The sequence below is a fragment of the Balaenoptera physalus genome, assembly GCF_965194825.1.
Source record: "Balaenoptera physalus genome assembly, chromosome: 3".
In the NCBI taxonomy this organism is placed as follows: domain Eukaryota; kingdom Metazoa; phylum Chordata; class Mammalia; order Artiodactyla; family Balaenopteridae; genus Balaenoptera; species Balaenoptera physalus.
The window spans coordinates 134,385,405-134,411,993 of record NC_138890.1 but is presented as its reverse complement, the minus strand read 5'-3'; the positions used below and the strand labels follow the sequence as shown (position 1 = coordinate 134,411,993).

At 37.9% G+C, this 26,589-nt stretch overlaps 1 protein-coding gene and 1 pseudogene across 2 annotated transcripts in view; one reads left to right on the top strand and one right to left on the bottom strand.

Moving 5' to 3' along the window:
- The window catches only part of DDX4 (DEAD-box helicase 4), a 77,431-nt gene extending 51,775 nt beyond the window's left edge, over window positions 1-25,656 (top strand). Inside the window, exons 15-21 of the mRNA XM_082457618.1 lie at window positions 4,590-4,719; window positions 6,099-6,265; window positions 13,326-13,471; window positions 18,809-18,908; window positions 19,623-19,893; window positions 20,367-20,477; window positions 21,152-25,656. Of these exons, the coding sequence (XP_082313744.1) occupies window positions 4,590-4,719; window positions 6,099-6,265; window positions 13,326-13,471; window positions 18,809-18,908; window positions 19,623-19,893; window positions 20,367-20,477; window positions 21,152-21,238 (1,012 nt within the window). The 3' untranslated portion in view covers window positions 21,239-25,656. The remainder of the gene's footprint in view (window positions 1-4,589; window positions 4,720-6,098; window positions 6,266-13,325; window positions 13,472-18,808; window positions 18,909-19,622; window positions 19,894-20,366; window positions 20,478-21,151) is intronic.
- LOC309658714 (inorganic pyrophosphatase pseudogene) lies at window positions 7,844-9,771 on the bottom strand (annotated as a pseudogene). Its single transcript, XR_014268330.1, has 2 exons — window positions 8,267-9,771; window positions 7,844-7,884 (listed from the first exon to the last, which is right to left on the bottom strand). The product of XR_014268330.1 is annotated as an inorganic pyrophosphatase pseudogene (transcript).
- Window positions 25,657-26,589: the final 933 nt, after the last annotated feature.

Genomic DNA, 26,589 nt, shown 5'->3' with positions numbered 1-26,589 from the left:
TACTATGATTGTGTTACTGTCGATTTCCCCTTTTATGGCTGTTAGTATTTGCCTTATGTATTGAGGTGCTCCTATGTTGGGTGCATAAATATTTACAATTGTTATACCTTCCTCTTGGATCGATCCCTTGATCATTATATAGTGTCCTTCTTTGTCTCTTGTAATAGTCTTTATTTTAAAGTCTATTTTGTCTGATATGAGAATTGCTACTCCAGCTTTCTTTTGATTTCCATTTACATGGAATATCTTTCTCCATCCCCTCACTTTCAGTCTGTATGTGTGTCTAGGTCTGAAGTGGGTCTCTTGTAGACAACATATATATGGGTCTTGTTTTTGTATCCATTCAGCCAGCCTGTGTCTTTTGGTGGGAGCATTTAATCCATTTACATTCAAGGTAATTATCGATAATGTATGTTCCTATTCCCATTTTCTTAAATGTTTTGGGTTTGTTATTGTAGGTGTTTTCCTTCTCTTGTGTTTCTTGCCTAGAGAAGTTCCTTTAGCATTTGTTGTAAAGCTGGTTTGGTGGTGCTGAACTCTCTCAGCTTTTGCTTGTCTGTAAAGGTTTTAATTTCTCCATCGAATCTGAATGAGATCCTTGCTGGGTAGAGTAATCTTGGTTGTAGGTTTTTCTCCTTCATCACTTTAAGTATATCCTGCCACTCCCTTCTGGCTTGCAGAGTTTCTGCTGAAAGATCAGATGTTAACCTTATGGGGATTCCCTTGTGTGTTATTTGTTGTTTTTCCCTTGCTGCCTTTAATATGTTTTCCTTATATTTAATTTTTGACAGTTTGATTAATATGTGTCTTGGCGTGTTTCTCCTTAGATTTATCCTGTATGGGACTCTCTGTGCTTCCAGGACTTGATTAACTATTTCCTTTCCCATATTAGGGAAGTTTTCAACTATAATCTCTTCAAATATTTTCTCAGTCCCTTTCTTTTTCTCTTCTTCTTCTGGGACCCCTATAATTCGAATGTTGGTGCGTTTAATGTTGTCCCAGAGGTCTCTGAGACTGTCCTCAGTTCTTTTCATTCTTTTTTCTTTATCCTGCTCTGTAGTAGTTATTTCCACCATTTTATCTTCCAGGTCACTTATCCTTTCTTCTGCCTCAGTTATTCTGCTATTGATCCCATCTAGAGTATTTTTAATTTCATTTATTGTGTTTTTCATCGTTGCTTGGTTCCTCTTCAGTTCTTCTACGTCCTTGTTAAATGTTTCTTGCATTTTGTCTATTCTATTTCCAAGATTTTGGGTCATGTTTACTATCATTATTCTGAATTCTTTTTCAGGTAGACTACCTATTTCCTCTTCATTTCTTAAGTCTGGTGTGTTTTGACCCTGCTTCTTCATCTGCTGTGTGTTTTTCTGTCGTCTCATTTTGCTTATCTTACTGTGTTTGGGGTCTCCTTTTCACAGGCTGCAGGTTTGTAGTTCCCGTTGTTTTTGGTATCTGTCCCCAGTGGCTAAGGTTGGTTCAGTGGGTTGTGTAGGCTTCCTGGTGGAGGGAACTAGTGCCTGAGCTCTGGTGGATAAGGCTGGATCTTGTCTTTCTGGTGGGCACGTCCACGTCTGGTGGTGTATTTTGGGGTGTCTGTGGCCTTATTATGATTTTAGGCAGCCTCTCTGCTAATGGATGGGGCTGTGTTCCTGTCTTGCTAGTTGTTTGGCATAGGGTGTGCAGCACTGTAGCTTGCTGGTCATTGAGTGAAGCTGGGTCTTGATGTTGAGATGGAGATCTCTGAGAGATTTTTGCCATTTGGTATTACGTGGAGCTGGGAGGTCTCTTGTGGACCAGTGTCCTGAAGTTGGCTCTCCCACCTCAGAGGCATGGCCCTGATGCCTGGCTTGAGCACCAAGAGCCTTTCGTCCACACGGCTCAGAGTAAAAGGGAGAAAAAATAGAAAGAAAGAGGCTATAATATAGTGAAGTAAAATAAAGCTATTGTAAAGCAAAGCTATACAGACAAAATCTCACCCAGAAGCATATACATATACACTCACAAAAAAAAGGAAAAGGGGAAAAATTAATATATCCTGCTCCCAAAGTCCACCTCCTGAATTTGGGATGATTCGTTGTCTATTCAGGTATTCCACAGATGCAGGCACATCAAGTTGTTTGTGGAGTTTTAATCCGCTGCTTCTGAGGCTGCTGGGAGAGATTTCCCCTTCTCTTCCCTGTTCGCACAGTTCCTGGGGTTCAGCTTTGGATTTGGACCCGCCTCTGCGTGTAGGTCGCCTGAGGGCGTCTATTCCCCGCCCAGACAGGACGGGGTTAAAGGAGCAGCTGCTTCGGGGGCTCTGGCTCACCCAGGCCGCGGGGAGGGAGGGGTACAGAGGAGGCGGGGCGAGCCTGCGGCGGCCGAGGCCGGCATGACATTGCACCAGCCTGAGGTGCGCAGTGCGTTCTCCCGGGGAAGTTGTCCCCGGATCACGGGACCCTGGCAGTGGCGGGCTGCACAGGCTACCGGGAGGGGCGGTGTGGAGAGTGACACACAGGGTTTTTGGAGGCGGCAGCAGCAGCCCCAGCGTCTCACGCCCGTCTCTGGGGTCCGCGCTGATCGCCGCGGCTCGCGCCCTTCTCTGGAGTTCGTTTAGGCGGCGCTCTGAATCCCCTCTCCTCGCGCACCAGGAAACAAAGAGGCAAGAAAAAGTCTCTTGCCTCTTCGGCAGCTGCAGACTTTTTCCCCCGGACTCCCTCCCGGCTAGCTGTGGTGCACTAACCCCTTCAGGCTGTGTTCACGCCACCAACCCCAGTCCTCTCCCTGCGATCCAACGGAAGCCCGAGCCTCAGCTCCCAGCCCCGCCCGCCCCGGCGGGTGAGCAGACAAGCCTCTCGGGCTGGTGAGTGCTGGTCAGCACTGATCCTCCGTGCGGGAACCTCTCTGCTTTGCCCTCCGCACCCCCGTGGCTGTGCTCACCTCCGTGGCTCTGAAGCTTCCCCCCTCTGCCACCCGCAGTCTCTGCCCGCGAAGGGGCTTCCTAGTGCGTGGAAACCTTTCCTCCTTCACAGCTCCCTCCCACTGGTGCAGGTGCCGTCCCTATTCTTTTGTCTCTGTTATTTCTTTTTTCTTTTGCCCTACCCAAGTACGGGGGGAGTTTCTTGCCTTTTTGGAGGTCGGACGTTTTCTGCCAGCGTTCAGTGGGTGTTCTGTAGGAGCAGTTCCACGTGTAGATGTATTTCTACTGTATCTGTGGGAAGGAAGGTGATCTCCGCGTCTTACTCTTCGGCCATCTTCTCTCTTCCTCCAGTACATTTTTAAAAAATTTTATTTGTTTATTTTATTTTTGGCTGTGTTGGGTCTTCGTTGCTGCACGTGGGCTTTCTCTAGTTGTGGCGAGCAGGGACTACTCTTTGTTGTGGTGTGTGGGCTTCTTATCGCGGTGGCTTCTCTTTTCGCGGAGCACGGGCTCCAGGCGCGCAGGCTCCAGTAGTTGTGGTGCGCGGGCTCTAGAGCGCAGGTTCAGTAGTTGTGCCACATGGGCTTAGTTGCTCTGTGGCCTGTGGGATCTTCCCGGACCAGGGCTCAAACCCGTGTCCCCTGCATTGGTAGGCAGATTCTTAACCACTGCGCCACCAGGGAAGTCCCAACTTCAGGCTTTTAAATCAAGTAAAAGATAACAGTTTTCTTTTTTAAAAAACAAAAGCATATGTATGATAAATTCAGATAATTATGCACAAAATGAATATTAGTACATGGATATTTGTTGGAACATTTTTGTGGCAAAAAACTGAAAAGTATCAATGTTTATCTTTAATTCTCCTCCTCAGAGTTTACACACTATTAACAGTTTATGTGAATTATTGTAGAAATAGCTGGTGCACATGTATGCACTTTAATTCTCTCAACAAATGGTGGCATACTAAGCTTGTTGCCACCGTGTTTTTTAAAAATGGTGTATGTTGGCGCTAATGCTTACTCTAGAACTGTACTCCTTTTTATGAATGCACAGTATTCCTTTGTATGGGTGGGATATAATTTTAAGTCTTTTATTGTTAGACAATTAGATAGGTTTCAATCTTTTGATACTAAAAATAATGTTAGTAGTGAATATTATTTTACAGTCATCTTTACCCATATGTGGGGACATACCTGAAGGGAAAATTCCTAGATGTGAATTTACTGGGAAAAAGATATGTTTTAAAATTTCAATAGAGACTAAAATTGTGAAAGGTGTTGTATCAGTTTATCCTCCTGAGTGCCAGTTTCCCTACACCCTGGCTAACATGGTGTTATCACACTTGAGGGAAAATGTTGTTAGTCTTCATTTATTTTGCTTTTAAAAGTAATGTTGAACTTAAAGTGTTTAAAAACCTTTGTATTTTTTATGAACCATTTGTTCATGTTTTTGGCTTATTGCGTGAGTGCTGGTCATGTTTATCATTGTTTTTGAAGAGCCCTTTATCAGACAGGTTGCAAATATTTTTTTCCCACAGCTTTTTAGCTTCTTTCTGGGAAGAATTTAATTTCTTTAAAAGAATGTTGAATGCATTAGCTTTTCCTTTATGGATTTCATTTTACATCTTGTTAGAAACAAATGGCTAATTTTCAAGTAACCAGAAAGTGACATTTACTTTTATTGTTAATAGGACTTGTGTAAGAGCTGTTGTTGTATATGGGGGAACCCAGTTGGGGCATTCCATTCGACAAATAGTACAAGGCTGTAATATATTATGTGCTACTCCTGGGAGACTGATGGATATCATAGGTAAAGAGAAGGTAGGCTCTAGAGGGATAACAAAGTTGTGGTATTGATTAATAATTTTTTTTGTTTGGGGAAGAGAGAGATTGGTATAAAGATACGTACATTTATTACAGCACCATTTATATATTAGGCCCCCATCAGATGCTTTGAATGCATTCTCACATAAATCTTAAAATAATGAAAATAGGAGGTAAATAGTATTTTCCATTTTATACTTGGGAAAACAAACTTAGTGAGATTATGTAATTTATTTTAAACCTCTCAGCTCTATTAAGTGATAGAGCTAGGGTTAGAATCTGGATCTGATTCCAGAATCCATATCCTATACCCCACTACACTGGGAGAGAAATGCAATAGGTGCTTTTATCTACTTTCATATATGTCTTGATGAAATAATTTTTTTTCCTGAAAGAAAGCCTTTGTGGCATCCGTAATTTTGTCTTCTGTTTTAGGTGTGGGAGTGATATTATCCAGGACTATTAATTTTCTGTCTTCAGAAAGAGATTTTAGGGCTATGTATTTCTTTTTGGTATTCACATACCACAGTATTACATCTCTGTATCAATATTTTCAGTTCACTTTCATGACCCTGATTTGCTTTTTTAAGGCCCTTCTCTAAAGGGATTATTCAAAACATGCTCTTTCTGTGTAAAGGGACTTTTCTTAGGATACTTATTAAGAATATCCAGAGAAATCCACCTTGATTAAACATCTTCCCTGGGGTACCAAAATAACTTGTTTTCTTTTTGCAAATGCGTGCTTCTCTTTTTAGCACTAAGTATCCATGATAGGTAAGAAAAGTTTCCCAGTTGTTCCTGAGTGATTAGAGAATGGGGGATTTATTAAGGGTTTAAAGGAGTTAGAAATAAGTTTAGCAGTTATAAGACATTTGAATATGTCATGCTATTAGGAAATTTTATTTCTTACATTAAAGAGTCTGACTTTATCAGATAATATAGTCTAGATCTGTGCTGTCCGATACAGTAGTCACTAGCTACATGTGGCTATTTAAATTTCAAAGTGATATAAAATTAAAAATTCATTTCTTCAGGCACACTAGCCACATTTCAAGTGCTTATTAGCTGCATGTGGCTACTGGCTAACAGTGAAGATATAGAATTTTTAAGTAATTACAGAAAGGTGTATTGTGTAGTACTGATCTAGGTGTTTTGGTTTCTTTCTTATAAAATGTTTTATAACATAAGGCAAAATTGAGAACTGAAATAAACACTGATAGTATTACCTAATCATAACAGTTCGCTTCGTTTTATGTATTTATTTCTAATCTTCATCCTTAAGAATATATTAATAGTTGGAGTTGTAGAGAATATTTTAGTTTAATACATTAACTAGTATGCATTCTCTGCCCTCACCCTTGAAAATATCCTTAAAGATTGGTCTCAGACAAGTCAAATATATAGTTTTGGATGAAGCTGATCGCATGCTGGATATGGGTTTTGGACCAGAAATGAAGAAGTTAATTTCCTGCCCAGGAATGCCGTCAAAGGAACAGCGTCAGACCCTTATGTTTAGCGCAACTTTTCCAGAAGAAATTCAAAGGTAAATTTTTTCTTCTTAAAAGTAGTTGCTATGTACTTGATGCTTTTATAACAGGAGAAATAATGTGAATATCTTATTTTTGAGAGATTTACTTCATTTAATCCTAAATTTAAGATTGTAACATAGGTAGTTTAGAAGTATTTCCAGGAAGTTTACCATATTTTTCATTGTTTCTTACCTTAATTCCTGGCTTTACATTAGCATCACATTTTTTTTTAATATATATATATTTTAAATTAATTAATTAATTTATTTTTGGCTGTGTTGGGTCTTCGTTTCTGTGCGAGGGCTTTCTCTAGTTGCGGCAAGCAGGGGCCACTCTTCATCGCGGTGCGCGGGCCTCTCACTATCGCGGCCTCTCTTGTCGCGGAGCACAGGCTCCAGACGCGCAGGCTCAGTAGTTGTGGCTCACAGGCTTAGTTGCTCCGCGGCATGTGGGATCCTCCCAGACCAGGGCTCGAACCCGTGTCCCCTGCACTGGCAGGCAGACTGTCAATCACTGCACCGCCAGGGAAGCCCCAGCATCACATTTTATTAAAGTGTGTGTGTGTGTGTGTGTGTGTGTGTGTGTGAGAGAGAGAGAGAGAGAGAGAGAGAGTACATGAGTGCAGCACCTAGCTAGGATTTAATAAGTGCTTACTAAATGGAATTATTTTTATTGTTGTGCCTTCTCCTCAAACCAAATAATAGAGCTTGGGGGAATTGTGCTTGTGTTGGAAAATTTATATACCAATTTCCACAGATATTTGAGTATCATACCACGTACTGTGTGGTCTGTGAGTTCTGAGATTAGGATGACACATTCCTGCTGGAGTGGTGACTCTTCCTCCTGCCTGCTGACCCCTTGGCCACAGGGAACCTGAAGTGCCCATGCAGCAGCTCTAGCTTACAGTTCAGTAAGACTCTTCCTGTTTTCTCTGGTGGAACCATTCTCTCTTTGGGAACCAAGACCTCCAAAACTGCAGAACCTATACTTGTAGTGGGGGCAGGAAGCACAGATTTCCCATGTGGGTCACTGGAAGTGATGGATGGTATGTGGGCCACCCTTGCTGTATCCCTTGGTTCACAGACCCATGTACCACATGAAGATCTTTGATTCCTACTGAATGATGTTCCATCCTCATAAAGAATCACTTCCAAGCTATCCCTTTAGCTGTTCTTTCAGTGGACAGTTCCAGTTTGTCAGGCTGGCAACTTCTGGGTGTTGTGGTATGATATGGACCCCATGGTTATGCACCTGCTGCAATACCACGTTTGCTGAAAGTGGACCCCCTGGTCTGATAGAATGTTATGTGGGGTCAAACACTATCAATTTGTATTACTTATTAGATGATCTTAAAAGTCTTTGTATAAAGTTAAAAAGAGCTCTTTACTGAGGAAAAAGTCTAAATCGTAATAAAGCATTTGGCCAGTTGCCAGGATTTTTTTCTTTCTTAGTGGTACATAAAAGAGTAGTTTCTTACATTTAAATGGTGTCTTAAATTTGAAATGGGGTATCTACATTCCCATCATCATCTTAGGTAATTAATACTAGGTGGGTAAATACCTACCTAATTAGCAGGTAATATTCCTGCTGCCTATCTATTTTTTTTTTCAACAAAATAATTTTATTTCTGGGACTTCCCTGGTGGCGCAGTGGTTAAGAATCCACCTGCCAATGCAGGGGACACGGGTTCGAGCCCTGATCCGGGAAGATCCCACATGCTGTGGGGCAACTAAGCCTGTGCGTCACAACTACTGAGCCTGTGCTCTAGAGCCCGTGAGCCACAACTACTGAGCCCACGTGCCACAACTACTGAAGCCCGTGAACCTAGAGCCTGTGCTCCGCAACAAGAGAAGCCACTGCAATGAGAAGTCCGCGCACTGCAACAAAGAGTAGCCCCCGCTCGCCGCAACTAGAGAAAGCCCGCATGCAGCAATGAAGACCCAACACAGCCAACAATAAATAAATAAACAAATAAAATTTTTTTTAAATTTATTTTTATTTATTTATTTCCTAACACGTGGCAAACATATACATCCAGTACATACTTATCTTGGACATTTATTCACAGATGACTTCCAAACTACAACTGTCTTGATATTTAAGCAGGAACTAAAAGTTATCTTAGTTGATATGAAAGATGCTTTTAGATGGATAACAGTATGGATATATTGGATTGGTCACAGCAGAATTTGATTGATTAGTTCTATGAATTTAAAGCTTGGAAAAGTTACTACTTTTGCATCTAATGCTTTCAGACGAATAGGATGCAGCAATATCAACTTGTATTCCAGAGAAATTTCCTTAGTTTTTCTGGTGATGGAACCACTTATCCACATCTGTTGGTATTGTGCAGGCAGGTTCACATGGTGGTGGTAAAGCATCCACAATGGCTTTGGCAGCATCAGGATCACACTGGAAGGGGCTCTCAAACACTGTGGTATTCATGCAACTGATTCCTTTTCCATCAGTTTTCTTAGTCACTAATGCTCTCCAGTAGTCATGAGTGCTTTTAATAATATCAATTGCAAAGTCCTTATCTTTAAATTCTTTAAATTCTGTGTTGAAAGCAAACTGGTTCTCAGGTTTTCCTTCAGGAACCTTGTACCTTCTAAACCAGTCCACAGTAGCTTCCAGGTAGCCAGGTTTCAGCCGCTTGACATCATTAATAGCATTATAATTGGCTGCATCAGGATCATCCACATTAATGGCAATGACTTTCCAGTCAGTTTCCCCTTCATCGATCATAGCCAGTATGCCCAGAACTTTCACCCTGATTATTTCCCCTCTTGCACATACCTTGCTTCCAATTTCACACACATCAATTGGGTCATTGTCACCACAGCAGCCGGTGTGTTCATCATTGTGTCCTGGGTCTTCCCAAGTCTGAGGGATGGCACCATAGTTCCAGATATATCCTTTATAAGGGAACAAATTTGCAACATAACGGAGTTTTCCTTTTTTTACGTCTTGTTTAATTGGGTTTAAAGGATCCTTTGTAGCAATCTCCATTTTTGCATTCAACCAGCGTGGTACTTCAACCACCATGTGGAACACATCCTTATCTGCATAAATTGGAATATCTTGAAATGGATATATATATTGTCCTTTTTCATTTTTGAGGAAGACTCAGTACTCGAGGGTGAAGGGCGCGGCGCGCTCCTCACTGCTGAAGCCACTCATGATGCCGGAGACCAGCCACCGCTGCTACAAAGCCACTCTATTTTTTTTTTTAATTTTAATTTTTTTTTTTTGGCTGTGTTGGGTCTTCGTTGCTGCATGCGGGGCTTTCTCTAGTTGTGGCGAGAGGGACTACTCTTCATTGTGGTGCGTGGGCTTCTCATTGTGGTGGCCTCTCTTGTTGCGGAGCACGGGCTCTAGGTGCGCGGGCTTCAGTAGTTGAAGCATGCAGGCTCTAGAGCACAGGCTCTGTAGTTGTGGCGCATGGGCTTAGTTGCTCCACGGCATGTGGGATCTTCCCGGACCAGGGGTTGAACCTGTATGCCCTGCATTGGCAGGCAGATTCTTAACCACTGTGCCACCAGGGAGGTCCCATCTATTTTTTTAATTTATCCTGAAATAGGAAAGTGTTCAGACACTGGCCAGCCCAAATGACTAATGTATACTACCGTCAGTCAGTAATATTTGTTGAGGACTTTTTATGAGCCATATTTGATTATAAGCCCTGGGGCTGTATGATAAATAGGATAGAGTTCCTGACCTTGAGTTGTTTATATTCTTGAGTTCTTGATGACTCCTCAGTTGCTTTACTGTCTGCATTTAAATGTTACAAGTTGCCCATTATTCTGTCTAAAGTCCACTTTTTTCATTCTACGTATTCACTGAACCATTGAAGCATCCATTTCCTTGGCTTGCACTTGTACCTGTTTACTCTCCCAAACTTATTACCTGTATTTTTTTTTTGATTGAAGTATAGTTGGTTTACAATATTATATTAGTTTCAAGTGCTCAATGTAGTAATTCAATATTTTTGTAGAATATATTCCATACAAAGTTATTATAAAATATTAAGTATATTCCCTGTACTGTACATTACATTTTTGTAACTTATTTGTTTTATACCTAGTAGTTTGTAACTCTTAATCCTCTTCGCCTCCTTTACTCCTCTCTCAGCCCCCTCCCTTCTGGTAACCACTGGTTTGTTCTCAGTATCTGTTTCTGTTTTGTTATATTTGTTCCTTTCTTTTATTTTTAGATTCCACATATAAGTGAAAACATACAGTATTTGTCATTCTCTGACTTATTTCACTAAGCATAATAATCTCCAGGTCCATCCATGTTGTTGCAAATGACAAAATTTCATTCATTTTTTATGGCTGAGTAATATTCCATTGCATGTACGTATCCACCACATCTTCTTTATCCATTCATCTGTTGATGGAAACCTAGTTTTTCATGTCTTGGCTATTGTAAATGATGCTGCTATGAACATTGGTGTGCACATATCTTTTCAAATTAGTGTTTTTATTTTCTTTGGATATATACCCAGGAGTGGAATTGCTCCATACGATAGTTCTATTTTTAATTTTTTGAAAAACTTCCACACTGTTTTCTATAGTGGCTGTACCAATTTACATTCCCACCAGCAGTACACAAGGGTTCCCTTTTCTCCACATCTTGCCAACCCTTGTTATTTCTTGTCTTTTTGATAATAGCCATTCTGACAGGTGTGAGGTGGTATCTCATTGTGGTTTTGATTTGCATTTCCCTGATGATTAGTGATATTGAGCATCTTTTCATGTGCCAGTTGGCCATCTGTATGTCTTCTTTGGAAAACTGTCTATTCAGGTCCTCTGCCCAGTTTTAAAAATTGGGTTGTTTGTCTTGTACTGTGAAGGAAACCATGAAGAAACACAAAAAGACAATGTACTGGTTGGGAGAAGATATTTGCAGATGATATGTTCCATAAGGGGTTAATATCCAAAATATGTAAAGAACTTCTACAACTTAATATCAAAAACAAACAACCCAGTTATTACTTGTATGCTTAATCTCTCTCCTCAGCTCCAGACTTTTAGATTTAACTCTTTAGGATTGTTTTTCCTCTTAGATGAATTACCGGTAACTCATGTTCATCAAGTCCAAAATTGAACCTATTCTTCAGCTCCCTCTTTCCTTTCCAGTTTTCCTGATTGGCCTCATGGTCTTTCGAAGCCAGAGTCCTTTGAATCATGTTGATTCCTCCCTCATACTCCTTTAATTCTGCCCTTCAAAAGTGTTCAACTTGGCAGTTATCTCTAAAATATTTCAAATTCGTTAGTTTCTTCTCTATTTCCCACCTTATTTTAGGTCCTTTTCAGTTTCCCTCTGCTCATTGGTAGTAGCTTTCTTTCTAACCTGTCTCCCTGCCTGTAGTTTCATTTTTATGCTGGTATGAATTCCAAAACAAAGTCTGATCTTTATAGCCATTTATTTAAGATAAACCTTCCCATGTCTTTCCATCTCCACAGACTACCAACTTTCAAATTCTTTTACACATGATAATTTCTGCCTCATTTGCCACTTTTTTACCTGGACCGATGTATTTCTGGCTTATTTAGACTATTTCCTATCAGCCACACAAGCCAAATTCTGTTCCTCCTCATTATTTATCCTTGTGTCGTCTTCTGCATTGAGTGCCTTTCCCTAGTCATCATTGTTTCACATTCTTGCTTGCTGCTTCCTTAGATCAAGCTTCAAACTTGAAGACTCTTAACAGACATCATTTCATCCATTTCCTGCCAATCTTGTGAAAGAATCCTGTATCTTGTGAAAGAAACTATTTAAAACACTTTTCACGTTTCTTGGAATATAGTAAGGTTCAATAGATGTTAACTATTGTAACACTGGATTATTATAGTAAATCATTAAATAATTAAAATATGTAAATACTAAGCTATATAAATATTTTAGATTATAGTAATTATTTTTTAATATAATTATATTTATGCTACTTGATATGAGCACCTCAGAGGCAGAGACCATCATATTCATCTTTATACACCCAGTGCCTTGTACCATGTATGCCTGACACGAGGCACTCAGAATATGTTTTCATGGGTGTAAAGGATGATTGACAATTAAGACTTGCAGATGATCTCAAGGTTTGAGAGGGTTCTTGTCTCTAGAGGTAGTATATCAACAATGTTTGATATAGATGAAGAGAGAGAAGCAGCAGTGATTTATTAAGATTATGGATATACTGAGTTTGAACTATTTTCTTGATATGCTAGGAGGTGGCTAGAAAGTAAGGGACTGCTACATAGGAGAGTATGTACATGAGAGTATGTACATGACTGCTACCTGACCTTCCCTTTTTTTCCTTCCAAACTTGCTCTGTAATTGGCAATTCCCCTTCTCCCTACTCCGTGTTCCTGCGTGATCTAGAGCAGGGCTTCTTAATTGTATGCTGTCAGTGAGTTGTGTGTGTGTCAAGATGCTGATACCCCCAACCTTTGGGGTGAGCATCCACAACTTGGTGTGGCCCTGGCCCCTAGTCTCTTCACATCATCTCATTTTTTTGCCCAATTATATGCTGTACAAATATTATCATTTTCTGTGTTTGTCATGTTACAAAAAGCACTGACTTAAGATCTGGTTTGCTCCTAATAGTTCATTTGAAGTATACTAATTTGACAACTAATATTTTCAGGAAACAACTCCTAGAAATAACATACGTGAAAGCAGTGAATGGAGAAAAGAATTTTTGTTGTAGGGTTACATTTTAATTTTTAATAAAAAAAATTCCTGCTTATAGTCTGATACTTAGCATACTTTTTTTTATTGTTATATACACGTTTTATATAGTTTTGTATGGTCAGCACATCCACTTGAAATTACTTATCCATAATTTGACACAGACATTTTCACTAGTAGTTGTTAAGTATTTTGCAAAATCTTAACATTTAATACCGATATTTGAAAGTAGTACTTGGATGATGTAAGTATCCACCTTCTCTTATTATAGCTGTTATAATCTGGCTTATTAATATTGAAGTAACACTTGCAGGAATTCAGTGAATATTATGAGTATTAATGGAAGAGGATAAGTTAAGGAATACTCTCTTGTCTTTCAAGGTTGGCTGGGGAGTTTTTAAAGTCGAATTATTTGTTTGTTGCTGTTGGACAAGTGGGTGGAGCATGTAGAGATGTTCAGCAGACCATTCTCCAAGTTGGCCAGTACTCAAAAAGAGAAAAACTTGTCGAAATTCTACGAAACATAGGTACCTTACATTGATATAATTATCTTTTGTTATGATTTTGATTTTTACAAAAGTGACTTTTAGAAATGACTTTAAGCATTATTTGGCATAAGTTAAATAAATAAGTTAAAGCTCTTTTTCTTATGATTCAATTTTTTGGATAAATGATGTAGCAGTATAATCCTTTCTCCTCCATAAATGTTAAAAATAGGAAGAATTTGAGACTTTGAACAGTGTTTGACAAAAAATTATTTCAGCAGAAGTACATATTTTCTTGTTTTAGGAAATAGAAAGGATGAGTAACATATCTTTACATCAAGCTCTGTTTACTCCACTAAAAGTGAAATCTTTGTTGTATTTCTACTTCCCAGTTTTTGCTCTCTAAGGCTTCCTGTATTCATAGTTCAAAGAATTTTTGAGATAGAAGGGACTTGAAAGATCTAGTTCTGTTCCTTCACAATGTTGATGAGAAATCTATCCCTTTCCCCTCAAATAAAAAATTTTTTTTTTCAATAGAAAGTTGTATTTCTTAGATTGAGATAGCTTTAGTTTGTGCCTTGAAATAAAATTTTCTAATATGGCCTTTTAATACCCTTTTGTTACCTCACAGGCTAAATTTACTTACATGTGTCCATTCTCCTCATCCTCCATTTTAGTAAGTCTATTTCAGTTTGAATGTCAGTGTTGGGACTGGGGAATGAAAAAGCAGGAAGCTGTCTCATTTCCAACAATAAGAAAAAAAAAAGTTGTTTTAGAAAGCACTCACTCTTTAAAGGTTTCTAGTCTTCAGCTTTCTCCTGAGTTTTATATTAAAAAAAACTTTTAAAAACCAAATACTCATCTTGAGTTTGAGAAATGTTATTAGTTTGCTTCATGATATGTATCATAGCATATACTCTGGCATGCAAAATAAATATAACTGCTATAGGCCACATACTGTTCTGATTGTTTTACATGTGTTAACTCATTTAATTCTCAAAACAACCTTCTGAGGTGGGTTTTGTTATCCCCCATTTTAAGGATGAGGACACTGAAATACAGAGATGTCAGGTAACTTGCCCAGTATAAATTGAAGTTCCAATGTAGCAGGAGACAAGCAATATATGGTTTTGCTGAAGTTAGAGCACATTTCTAGTATAATTACCTTTAAGACTTTAATATATGAATTTGTGGAATAAAGTTTATTTAGAAAATAATTCTACTGAAGAGAGTGTTTCAAACTGCTGAGATCAGTGTATAAGCACTATTGGTATACTTCTGTATTATTTAAACTGTTAAATGTTTAGTAGTTTAGAGTTTATTATTCTCGTCTTTTTTTTTTTTTTTTTTTTTACTTTGCATGGAAATGTCATGCCATATATCCTAGTACTTTACGTATTTTTGTTCATATAATTTATCTCTTTTTCTAATCGTTAACTTAAATCTGCTAGCTTTCCTCTTCTGCCTTTAAAATGTGTAGGTTTCATTATTTCATAGTAGTATACCATCTGCCTTTTTCATAATTTTAAATGAACAGGTGTCAAAGATTTTATTGAGCTCATTAATTACAAAGGGAGTTAGTAAGATGTTACAGCCAATTCTAAGGAGAATTCAAAGAACACATTTATGTTTATTTATTTATTTATTTATTTTGGCTGTGTTGGGTCTTAGTTGAGGCATGCGGGATCTTTCGTTGTGGCACGTGAGCTTCTCTTTAGCGTGCAGGTCTTCTCTTCTCTAGTTTTGGCGTGCGGGCTCCAGAGCACATGGGCTCTGTAGTTTGCGGCACGCGGGCTCTCTCATTGGGGCGCGTGGGCTCGGTAGTTGTGGTGCGCAGGCTTAGTTGCCCCGCGGCATGTGGGCTCTTAGTTCCCTGACCAGGGATCGAACCCGCTGCATTGGAAGGTGGATTCTTTACCACTGGACCACCAGGGAAGTCCCCAAAGAACACATTTATGTGTAGGATATCAGGAAAGCTAAGATGGATTTACAAATAGATGCAAAAGTGGTCAGTATCCACAAAGCAATAATCAGTTACATTTGAGGGAAAATTTTCATTTGTATTTTTATTGATAAGAATCATTTGCATTGCTCTCAGTTGCAGTAGAGGTATACAAAAATAAAGACAGTAAATAAAGACAGTAAAAGGCACAGACAACCCTGAAGGGTGTGCTTGTTAGTGATCATCTTTGCTTTTTTCTTGAAAAACAAACACACAAATGGTTTATATTTCTTGGTCACTATTACTCCAAGTGTAGTCTCAACCACTTATGTTAATTATTACTTTTAACCGTAGTAACTTCTATTTCAGAGAGTAAACTAGAGGCAGGGATGGACAATTGAGAGATGTCATACACAAACATTGTAGCTGACTACCAGAGCTCATGAACTTTTGTACCACACATATATCTTTCTACACCACACATATTCTTTTACACTTAAAGTAGCAAAATTGAGTAGGTTCATTAACATGACTCAAAGATATTGCCTCTCTATAGTATATGAAAAATAACAAGCAAAAGGACATAAACTTATGTTTAGTAATTAATGTTTGAGAATTCTATCCTATATTCAGTGATTATTGAGTTAATTAACTCAATATAGTCTACTATTTTAAGTTATCTAAAGCCAAAGATCTTGGAAATTATCTTCCAGATGACAGTATACAAAACAGTAGATAGTGTTGAATAGTCAGTTTAGTTGAACACAGATTTACATTTTCATACTCTTAAACATTATGGAGAATATTAGTTATTTTGACTGGCAAATCTCTATACATTAAGAAAAACCCAAGTAAAATAAGATACATGTTTGTTTTCTACTTAACACTGATAAATTCGAGAAAGTACATTTGTATTTTTAAAACCAAGTAAGTTAGTCTTGTTTACCAAAGATTTCACTTAATTATGGGAACTTGAAATCTTAAAATATTTCTGCTTTAGCTCCTATAGGAAGAATTCTTTTTAAAAAGTTTAATATAGTTAAAGTATTATGAGTCAATTTCTTTATTTTCCAGGAATTTTAGGAATATTTATCTCTATAAATTCTCTAATTTATCTCTGTAAACCAATCAGAATTGAGCTCCTTTAAGAGACTTTATAATTTGTTAATACTCTCCATAGAGTATTAACATAATGATTATACATAGTGGTGGGTAAAGCCCTTTCTGAATTATAGACACATAAAGAGCTTATAGCTTCAGTTCTACCACTTCAGCCACAGGTAAAGAGTAAACACAGAAATACAAAAAATTGCAATCTAACTACCAAAGCTAAAATTCTTTTTAGATTCTTAATTGATTTTAGTTCACAATGGACTAATAGTCAAAAAAGGCTAACAAGATGAATTGTCTATTATTTTTCACCCAACAAAATACGTAACTATAATCCATTAATCCATTTACAAAGATCACCAGATGGTCTGCTTGTAAAACTAAATTTGCATTATTGCTGCCACCAAAGGGGTATAGCTTATTGTCTGAAGGAGAAAACATACCAAATCAGTAGAGGAAAAAAACTAGAGAAGTGTCAGCGGAGTTAAATTTTTATTACCATTTGGGATTCACACTGGGAACCAAGAAAAGATGAAATCGAGGCTTTAAGCTACATAGTAGTATTAGGTAACTGACTATCAAATTTATCAGTTTTGGCATTGGGCATCTTGTTGGATTGAAAGGTAATTTTTGATAAAACATAAAATCATTACTCTCTAATAAATAAAATGACTATGTCTCAAGGATATAACTCATTTATTACTGTAAGAATCAGTTGCTCTATTGAGTTCCTACCTGGTTGTCTAATAGATATCTGTGATTTATTGATAATTAAATATCACCCCTAAACCTTCCTTTCTTGCAGTCCTCCTATCTCACTTAGTGTTTGTTCCATTCTTCCAGTTGCTCAGACACAAAATCTGAGGCATCCTTGATTTCTTTCTCCAGTGTACACATCTGATCTGTTAGCAAAACCCTCTTGTTTCTATCTAGCATCAAAGTATATCAGAACCCATCAGCTGCTCAGTTAAAACAAAGATCAGATCTTTCCACTTCTTTTCTCCAAACCCAGTGGCTTCCCTTCTCAAAGTAAGGATCTTTCAGTGGTTTCCAAGGCCCTTCATGATATGGCCTCCATTACCCCTCTGTCTTCAAATCCTACTGCTCTCCCTTGCTCACCCTATTCCAGGCGCCCTTTGCTCGTTACTGTTCCCCACACATAGCAGACATGGTTCTGCCTCATTGCCTTTGCTCTTGATGATCCCTCTGCCTAGAACATAAAAACCACATGGGGACCTTTTTCTGTTTTTTTTCTTTTTTTGAGCACACCAAGAACACCCATACCTTAGATCCGATCCTTTATATTTGTTCTTACCCTCTGGCTTGTAATACTGTTTCCTCGGGTATCTGAATAGTTCACTTATTTTAGTAATATCTCTACTCAGATGTCATCTAATTAGAGAGGGTACATCAGTCCACTTGGGCCCTTTATTCTGCTGATTTTTTTTCCTTTTTTAGACTTAATGCATAATATTTATTATTTGCCTCCCCACAGTGAGTGAAGGGGCTTTGTTTTATTGCTGTGTTTTCAACACCTAGAATAGTTACTGGCATCTACTAGGCACTAAATATTTGTTGAATAAATGAAGCCAGCTCATAGGAAGATGGGGGAGTGGGATTATGAAATGTAATACCGTCTTACTTTCATTAAGGCTATAAATATCTTTCCTCTCTAACATTTTACAGAAAAGTTCCTTGTGTGGAAAAGTCTCTGGCTCATGCTTGAATTTCAACCAGTTAAATACTTATAAGATAACAAGTAAATATTCTTTAATGCGTTAAGGCCCTGGGATAATTTTCTGTACATATAAGATACTTTGGGGATTAAGGGGTTTGAATTAAGAGATAATGTTGGAACATGGAATATTGTAGAGTTTGTCAGCCCTGGGTTGGATGCCATTATTATGAATACCTCTGGTAGTCAAGGTAGAATAAAAGATTCTATGATCTTGGGAAGTAAAGAACAAAGGCATTTATTTATAGCGAGGGAAATGAAGGGCCTGAGACAAATTTGTGGAACTGTTAAGAGTTGGCAGGTAGATATCATTTATCTTTCCCTAAGTCTCTACTTCTTGGTTGGCTTAGGAAGGCAAAGGGCAAGCTGATTTTTTTTTTTTTTTAGTCCTAAAGTAGGAAAAAGTCCTTGTCTCTCTATCTTTGACATTCATCCATTCAGGAAATATTTGAGTTACTATTACCTGTTAGGCCTGAGTCTAGGTGCTAGGAATACAGTGGTGGATGAGACAGTTTCCTACTCACCCTACCCTTTTTTTTTCTTTTCCTAATTTTGTAGTTTGAATGTTAATCATTGTTTCATTGTCTTGTAGGAGATGAAAGAACTATGGTCTTTGTTGAAACCAAGAAAAAAGCAGATTTTATTGCCACTTTTCTTTGTCAAGAAAAAATATCAACAACAAGTATTCATGGGTGAGTAGATTAATATGATTTCCTAGTAAGGAGGTAACTTCTGTTTGTCATTTGTTAAGAAATGTCAGTATATTTAACTAGTATAAAATCCTAGAATTAAGATCTCAAGATCTAAGCTGTTATTCTTCATCTTCATTTTAAGTTTTTATAAGAACCAAGTGGCGGGGATGGGCGAGTTAAAGGTGCGTCTTAGACTCTTTATTATGAGGAATGGTAACTTCTCAAGACATCTCATTTAAAAGGCTCTCTGATACTTAGATCTAGGTGTTTCTTTAGCTGAATCTAATCTTTCTGATTAATCAGTGAATATATAGAATTCAGAGATTATGCTTTTTAAAAAGCGGTAATTTTTGAGGTGGCACTCTGATCAAGTAGTTGTATATTTTTTGTCAAGTCTAGAAAGAGATTATTAATAGGTAAGATTTGATGTTTGTCATATTTGAGTTTGTATTTTGGCTCTATGTATTAGCTGTCACCTTAACCTCATCTGCAAATGGGGTTAATTGTCCTAACCTCAAAGTAGTATTATGAGAATCAAATTAAATTATGACTTGAAAGGAATTAGTATAATACTTGGTATGTAAGAAGTAGACATTAATATTAAATGTTGCGATTTTTTACTGTTATTAAGAAGAAATTTATGTCAAACTTCAGTGGTTGTTTTAAATAATTTTCATAAGAGCTGTCCTAATACATGCTTTATCTTCTTTCAAGTGATCGAGAACAGAGAGAGAGAGAACAAGCCCTTGGAGATTTCCGCTGTGGAAAGTGCCCAGTTCTTGTTGCTACTTCAGTAGCTGCCCGAGGGCTGGATATTGAAAATGTTCAGCATGTTATCAATTTTGATCTCCCTTCTACCATTGATGAATATGTTCATCGAATTGGGCGTACTGGTCGTTGTGGAAATACTGGCAGAGCTATTTCCTTTTTTGATGCTGAATCAGATAACCATTTAGCACAGCCTCTAGTGAAAGTACTGTCAGATGTAAGTTTTTAATTTTTAAAACTGAATGGATAGTGTTCTTACCTTGTCATTGAAAGCAGACATTTTATATATATGTTTTTTTTTTTTTTTAAACATTCTGTTAATTTATTTATTTATTTTTGGCTGTGTTGGGTCTTCGTTTCTGTGCGAGGGCTTTCTCTAGTTGCGGCAAGCGGGGGCCACTCTTCATCGCGGTGCGCAGGCCTCTCACTATCGCGGCCTCTCTTGTTGCGGAGCACAGGCTCCAGATGCGCAGACTCAGTAGTTGTGGCTCACGGGCCTAGTTGCTCTGCGGCATGTGGGATCTTCCCAGACCAGGGCTTGAACCCGTGTCCCCTGCATTGGCAGGCAGATTCTCAACCACTGCACCACCAGGGAAGCCCCTATGTGTATGTATTTTAAGGAAAAGTAAACTGTGCCAATCTTTGAGACTTTATGCATGTTGTATATGAAGTTAATTTTCTCTTTTAAAGGCTCAACAGGATGTTCCTGCATGGTTGGAAGAAATTGCCTTTAGTATGTATGTTCCTGGCTTCAGTGGTAGTACAAGAGGAAATGCGTTTGTATCAATTGATACTAGAAAGGTTAGTTGAAGGGAAAATTTAGAACTTGGCTTTTAGTTATTCTTTGTAAATGTTGTGCTATTGTGAAGTAACTATAACATTCAATAATTTACCTATTCCATTATTTTCATACCTAGAAGAATACTTTAATAGTTCTCTAAAAATTTTATATACATATTATATAGTTTTGGTCTTAAAGGCGAGGAGTTTGAGATATATGCTCAGACACCTTCCTTTCCCAGTTCTGCTGGCATTTTAAATTCTAATTTGGGATCTTCTGAGATTTTTGTAGGAATTCTTTATTTTTTGAATTCTGACCACATTATTAAGTAAGAAAATAATAGAGATGTGGTTGCATATCTTTTCTATTGTCAGTTTATAGGCAACATCATTTTTATACAGAAACAATGAGCATACTCATCATTAAATATTTATGCTTATTCATTGAAGTGAAGAGCTTTGTTTTTCCACTTGCCAAAACTATTGGCTTAAATTTTTCTTGAAATCCTCTGTGCATTTAGACTTTCCAGGTTTATACGGACCTTTTTTCAAATGGATTGGATTCAGTTGGAATGAAATTTTTTATATATTTGGGGAAGACATGGTGGAAAGCTTGAGTCTCTGCTCTCAGTCTAGGCAATGTAACTTTAAAGCTACATAAAATTAAATGTTTGTTTCTTTTTTTTTTTTTTAAGAATTACCAGGGCAAGAGCTCTTTGAACACAGCAGGGTTTTCTTCTTCACAAGCTCCTAATCCAGTAGATGATGAGTCATGGGATTAAAGCTAAAACAACCTTCAAGTTTGTGGTACAGTTTTGATGCAGAGAAGAAAATAGTTTTGATTTTTGATTTTTTTAATAGAAGTATGAAACCTGACACTCTTGTTTCTCCTGTCCTCTGTTCTTACTCCCACCCTTAAAAAAACATCTTTACTGACTAGTTATGTGAAATGCTAAAAGTTACAACGTTGCAGTTACTGATACAAATGGTGTTAACTGGAAAGATTAAAGCATTCTAAATGTCTTGCTTATTTTTATTGTATTCTTCAGGGGTTTTAGACATATTTTATGTCTAAATGCCATGTCTTAGTATAGTGTTTATTGATCCTTTAACAAACAGGAGAAAGGATACACTTTTGGTTAAAAATTATTGGGTCCTATTTTTACTTAAAAGGAGCCTTTAAACAATAGTGAGTCACTGAAATATAAGGACAAGATTTTCATGACACATATAGTGAAAGACAAGCTTTTAAAAGTAATTTTGATTTTATATCATCAGATACATGATGAACATAGTTAAATGTTTGCAGTGTGAGCTCTGTACTCAATGATACAACTGTTTGTAGTTATACTATATAGACATTCCTTGAAAATAAAGGATGAAACTCTTTTCCCCCTAAGTTTTCCAACAGCACTTTTAATTTTTCTTGTTACAGGTCATAGTTCTCAACTCCTGTCTTTTGAAATTTTATTGAGTCTTGTGAAACCAATGAAGTGAACAAAAAGTCATATAAGTTGAATATGTATAATATACATTAATACACAGATGTAATAATGTCATTCTTTGAACTCAAACTATATCAATAAAAAACATTGCTGTTCACTGTTACAATTTTTTGATATTTTAATATTGAGGGAAAGAACTCTGTTTTTTTCATTTACCATTATATATCTTAAACTTACTATGTCTAGAATGTAAGAAATTCTTAATAAATCATTAAATGAGTGAACCAAAACATTAGGACATAAAACAAGTGAGACGTAAATATTAGGGGGACAAAAATAATCAGTTTCAAATGTATGTTTTTATCACTTAAAATATCCAAAGCAACATTTCCCCAACATATATGTCTTGTTATAGGAATTTGGTTAATAAATGAGGCATCACATATGAAAAGAGGAGTGGAATATTCAACAGATTCTGTTGGGATAACTAGTTAGATGCCTACCCCATGCCATATTAAATATCAGCCCTATGTGAATTACATAAAAAATTACAACTACAGAAAAATACAGTTAAATATTAAACCTTTGAATTGGGAATGAGAGTTGACATTAAGCTCAAAGGACAGAAGTCATGATGGAAACAACAAACAGATTTGATCACAAAAGAATTAGTTGCTTATATAAAAAGGTTAAACAGTAGACAAGGAAAAGTATTACTGTGACTACAGTGGCTTATCAGTGTATAGTTATTTATATGTGGATATTTAGGAATTCTATTAGACCAATGCACAGAGAACAGACAACTCAAAAAGGGAGGTTCAATTTTAAAAAGCATGGGGCAGGAGTTCCCTTGTGGTCCAGTGGTTAGGACTCTGTGCTTTCACTGCCAGGGGCCTGGGTTTGATCCCTGGTCAGGGGAACTAAGATCCCACAAGCTGGAAAAAAGAAAAAAAAAGGGGGAATATTTAACTTGTACTGTTAATCTCACTTCTGGGAAAGGCTAATTTCCAGTTTGTTTTGTTTACAAAGAGCATTTATAAGTCATTTCTGTTTTTTTTTTTTTTTTTTCATTTCCTCAAAGAGCTTCTTGGTCATAGCCTGATTGCCTTAAAACTTTTTTTGAATTTGCTTGATTTGTCAAATTTACCATAATAGCATTACTGAAACAAATGTAAAAAGAGAAAGAAAATCATACATGATCCTACCATCATTATAAACCAACTGTAAATGTCCCAGTGTTCAGTTACTTTCCTCATTTCTAGGTATAGATTTGAATAATTTCTTTAAAAAATATCAAAGTAATGATACACATATGACTAGAAAATAAAATTCTATAGAAAGATTAATAATAGCAATGTTCTGCTGCCTCTCCCTTTCTAAATTGCTATTCCACATCCCACAAATACCTTTAATCATTTACAATGGTTGCCGTCGTATATTTTGTTTTTGTCTCACCAAGTTTAGACTTCTGTTGACTTTGTGTGTGATAGATAAAGATCACTCACCTCACTCTTACTTCCTTGGTAACTTTATTATGTTTTTCAAGTTTTATTGAGATATAATTATTATACATCACTGTATAAGTTGAAGGTGCATAATGAGCATAATGGTTTGGCTTACACTGTATTGTGAAATGATTACTGCAGTAATCATCATCTTATGTAGTAGATAAAATAAAAAGAGAAAGCAAAAGAAGAAAAAAATGGTAACTTTAATATAGTTAGAAGTACACTTTGTGAGATGATGATAAAGGCACCCTTTTCCTTCCATTTCTGTTTTTATATTACAACATCCGTAAACTATACATTTACATTTCCAAAGTTAATATTTGCATTCTATTCTATAACAAAAGTCTCCCTTGTTATATCTACAGGTTGATTCTAAAATTGGAAATCAATAGACAGGGTTTACATTATACAAATATTGTTCTCTGAATGGGCCAGTTAACATAGTCTGATTATCTTTACTATTTTTCCAATTTTGTCACCTCTGTGTTTCAAGGGAGAATTATTATAATTATTATCAATGCCAGGGTCAAGTGAAAATTGATCAAAACCATTTCACATACCAGTTTGCTTTAACCTTGGGCCATACTCTTAGAGCAATTTATTTACCCTGTAGTTTGATTGTCTTTCTTTTTTCTTGTTGGGAGAAGAAACATGCCCTTTTCATCATATTATTACCTTTCTGGGTTCAAAGTTAGTATTGTCTGGAAGCTAGATCCCCAAATATGTTGGTGGTGTTAAATTTTATGAGTGGACATTTTAATTTTGGCGAGTACTTGGTGTGCTTTGCAGATCCCTGGGAGTGTGTTGTATTTCTTTGATAATTTTTCCTAAGCTTTCTCTGTTCTTTCTTTATGGAACGTCTATTAATCAGATGCTAGAACTGCAAAATTAATGTCTAAATCTCCTATCGTTCATGTTTTTTCATCTTTTTGCTTATGTTCTGGTAGAATACTTACTATCTTTAAACCCGTTTAAAACATTTTTAGCAATTATATTTTATTTCCAATCTTATTTTCTTTTGTTTTTCTAAATGTTGCTTAATAATGAATGCTCTGCTTTACTAATACTTGTTTAATCCTTGTAATTTAACCTGAGAAATCTTTTTTTTTTTTTGCATTAAGCGTTTGTTTTCCTGCTGCTTGGCATCAGAAATCTTAAGCCTTTATCAACTTCTAAGTTGTATGTATATTGAACGCTGGCTTTAGTCAAATTCAGTAATCTGTTCATTTTTGTGCCTTTTCCCCCAATCCCTGGAGTCTAGTGCCCTGTCCTCTCTAACTCTGTTCATCAAGGCCTCCTCTCAAGAGAAGGGATAGATTGAGATGTGAATAAAGCTTAGATTTTCTTCTATTGAATTCTTTGCATTTTAAGGAGTCAAAGGTTCTGGCCTAAAGTGGGAAGCTCAAAATGTGGAATATCAAGTATCAGCTGTACCAGTGAAGGTTTGGGAATACTGGTGATGTTAGTAGAGAATAAAGATGAAGAATGGTCCTGATTTCGTACTGGGTACATGACTTACCTACTGCATTTGTCTGTTAGGGTCTTGGGGTAGAATAGTCCTCGTTTTCTGATTTAACTTTTCAGCATTGATAACATTTCGTCATAGGGCAGCAGCATAAGTTTACCCTCCCATCTTTCCCCTAGCTTTACACTTTGAGCTGTTTGTATAATCTCTTTATTGGTCCCCTAATTCGGGAGAAGACAGCTTTTCATGTTGTTTGGTTTGTGCGCTCTTTATAGATTTTTAAATGTTTAAAATGTCACTTATTAGAATTTCAGCCACACAACAGCGTGCATGATGCTGTGGTCGACAGGGGCTGCCTATGTTCAATGTCGGCTTTAGATTTCCCCGCTGTACCCCACGCAGAACAGGAAACCTAGTACCTCCTTTGTAGAAGTCCAGAATGGACTCGTATTATGTCCCACGGTGCTGGTGGTGAGATAAGGCGCTCGTTTTACGATCCGGCCAGCAGAGAGCCAAACCTCGGCGGCCAGACGGCTGTGTGCGGCTGTGGCCACCTCGAAGCAGCCAGTGCTGGAAAGCAGCTTCGTCTGCATCCCGGCTCCGACTCGTGGAGGCGGCCCTGACCTGGTGGTCCTTTCTCTCCCGGACCTGGCAGCGCTCTCTCCGCGGCCGCGGCTGGGGAATGCCAACTAGTACTGGGGGCGTGGGGCGGCAGGAGCCTTCCCCCCGGGGCGGAGCCGGAGGTTGGCCTTATGGGATCTGAGGGACAGGGATGAGCAGCTGCTACGAAGGCGTCCCTGCCGCCGGGAGCTCCGGCTGACCAAGTCCAGGTGAGTGTGGGGCGTGCGCACGCGCGTGGTGGGCTGGCGCCGCGGGGCTTTCCTCCGGCCCTCCTTTTAGAATCGCAGCTCCGAATCACTTTGGATCACGTAGGTTATCGACCCAAGTTTTACTTCAAATATCGGGGGATTTATCAACCTATGTAAAACCCATTCATAGACCCAGCGAAAGGGCCCGAGAACCGAAGATTAAATGACTCCTGCTTTAGAGACAGTTGGTGGTGCCCCGAGGAATTCCTCGTGAAGAGAGAATGGGGGTGGGTGTGTGTGGGTTGGAGGGGGGGAAACAGCAGGGTTAGTGTGCTGAGACACTGCGGAGGCTGGAAATTGCGGTGAGCAAATGATTTGTCCTAGAGCTTGGGGTCTGGCGATTCAGGTTAATCCTTTAAGCGACTCATTACTTGTTTTGCTGTAATTTAGAAGATTGACAAATTGTCAGCGTAGGGTATTGAAATCTTCTTTTCTCCGGGGGGATTTTGCATGTGAGAATTCCTTGAAAGATTTTTTTCTGCCGTCAGTATTTTCTGGATTTGGAGTCTCATGTGTTTGTAGAATTCTTTTTCAGCATTCAGGAACAAAACCCAACTTTTTCTCCCCTTCTGTGTATATGCACTTGTTAATTCTCCCAAAGTGTTGGCTCTATTTAACTTGATTTTCTCCTTAGTTTTGGAAGGGGGTTACCATGTGGGGGGTAAATTCTCAACAGAAATAAGAACAGTTTAAAATACTCAAAAACTTGTATGTGTAGGACGAGAAGCTCCTGTGTGACAAGGTAGGTATGATGATGCTTCATTATAAAGAACTAGTTGGAGTAACCTTAACATTGGCTTTATTTGTTGACTTGGTGTTGCCTAGCACTATCAGTGATCTGCTTTA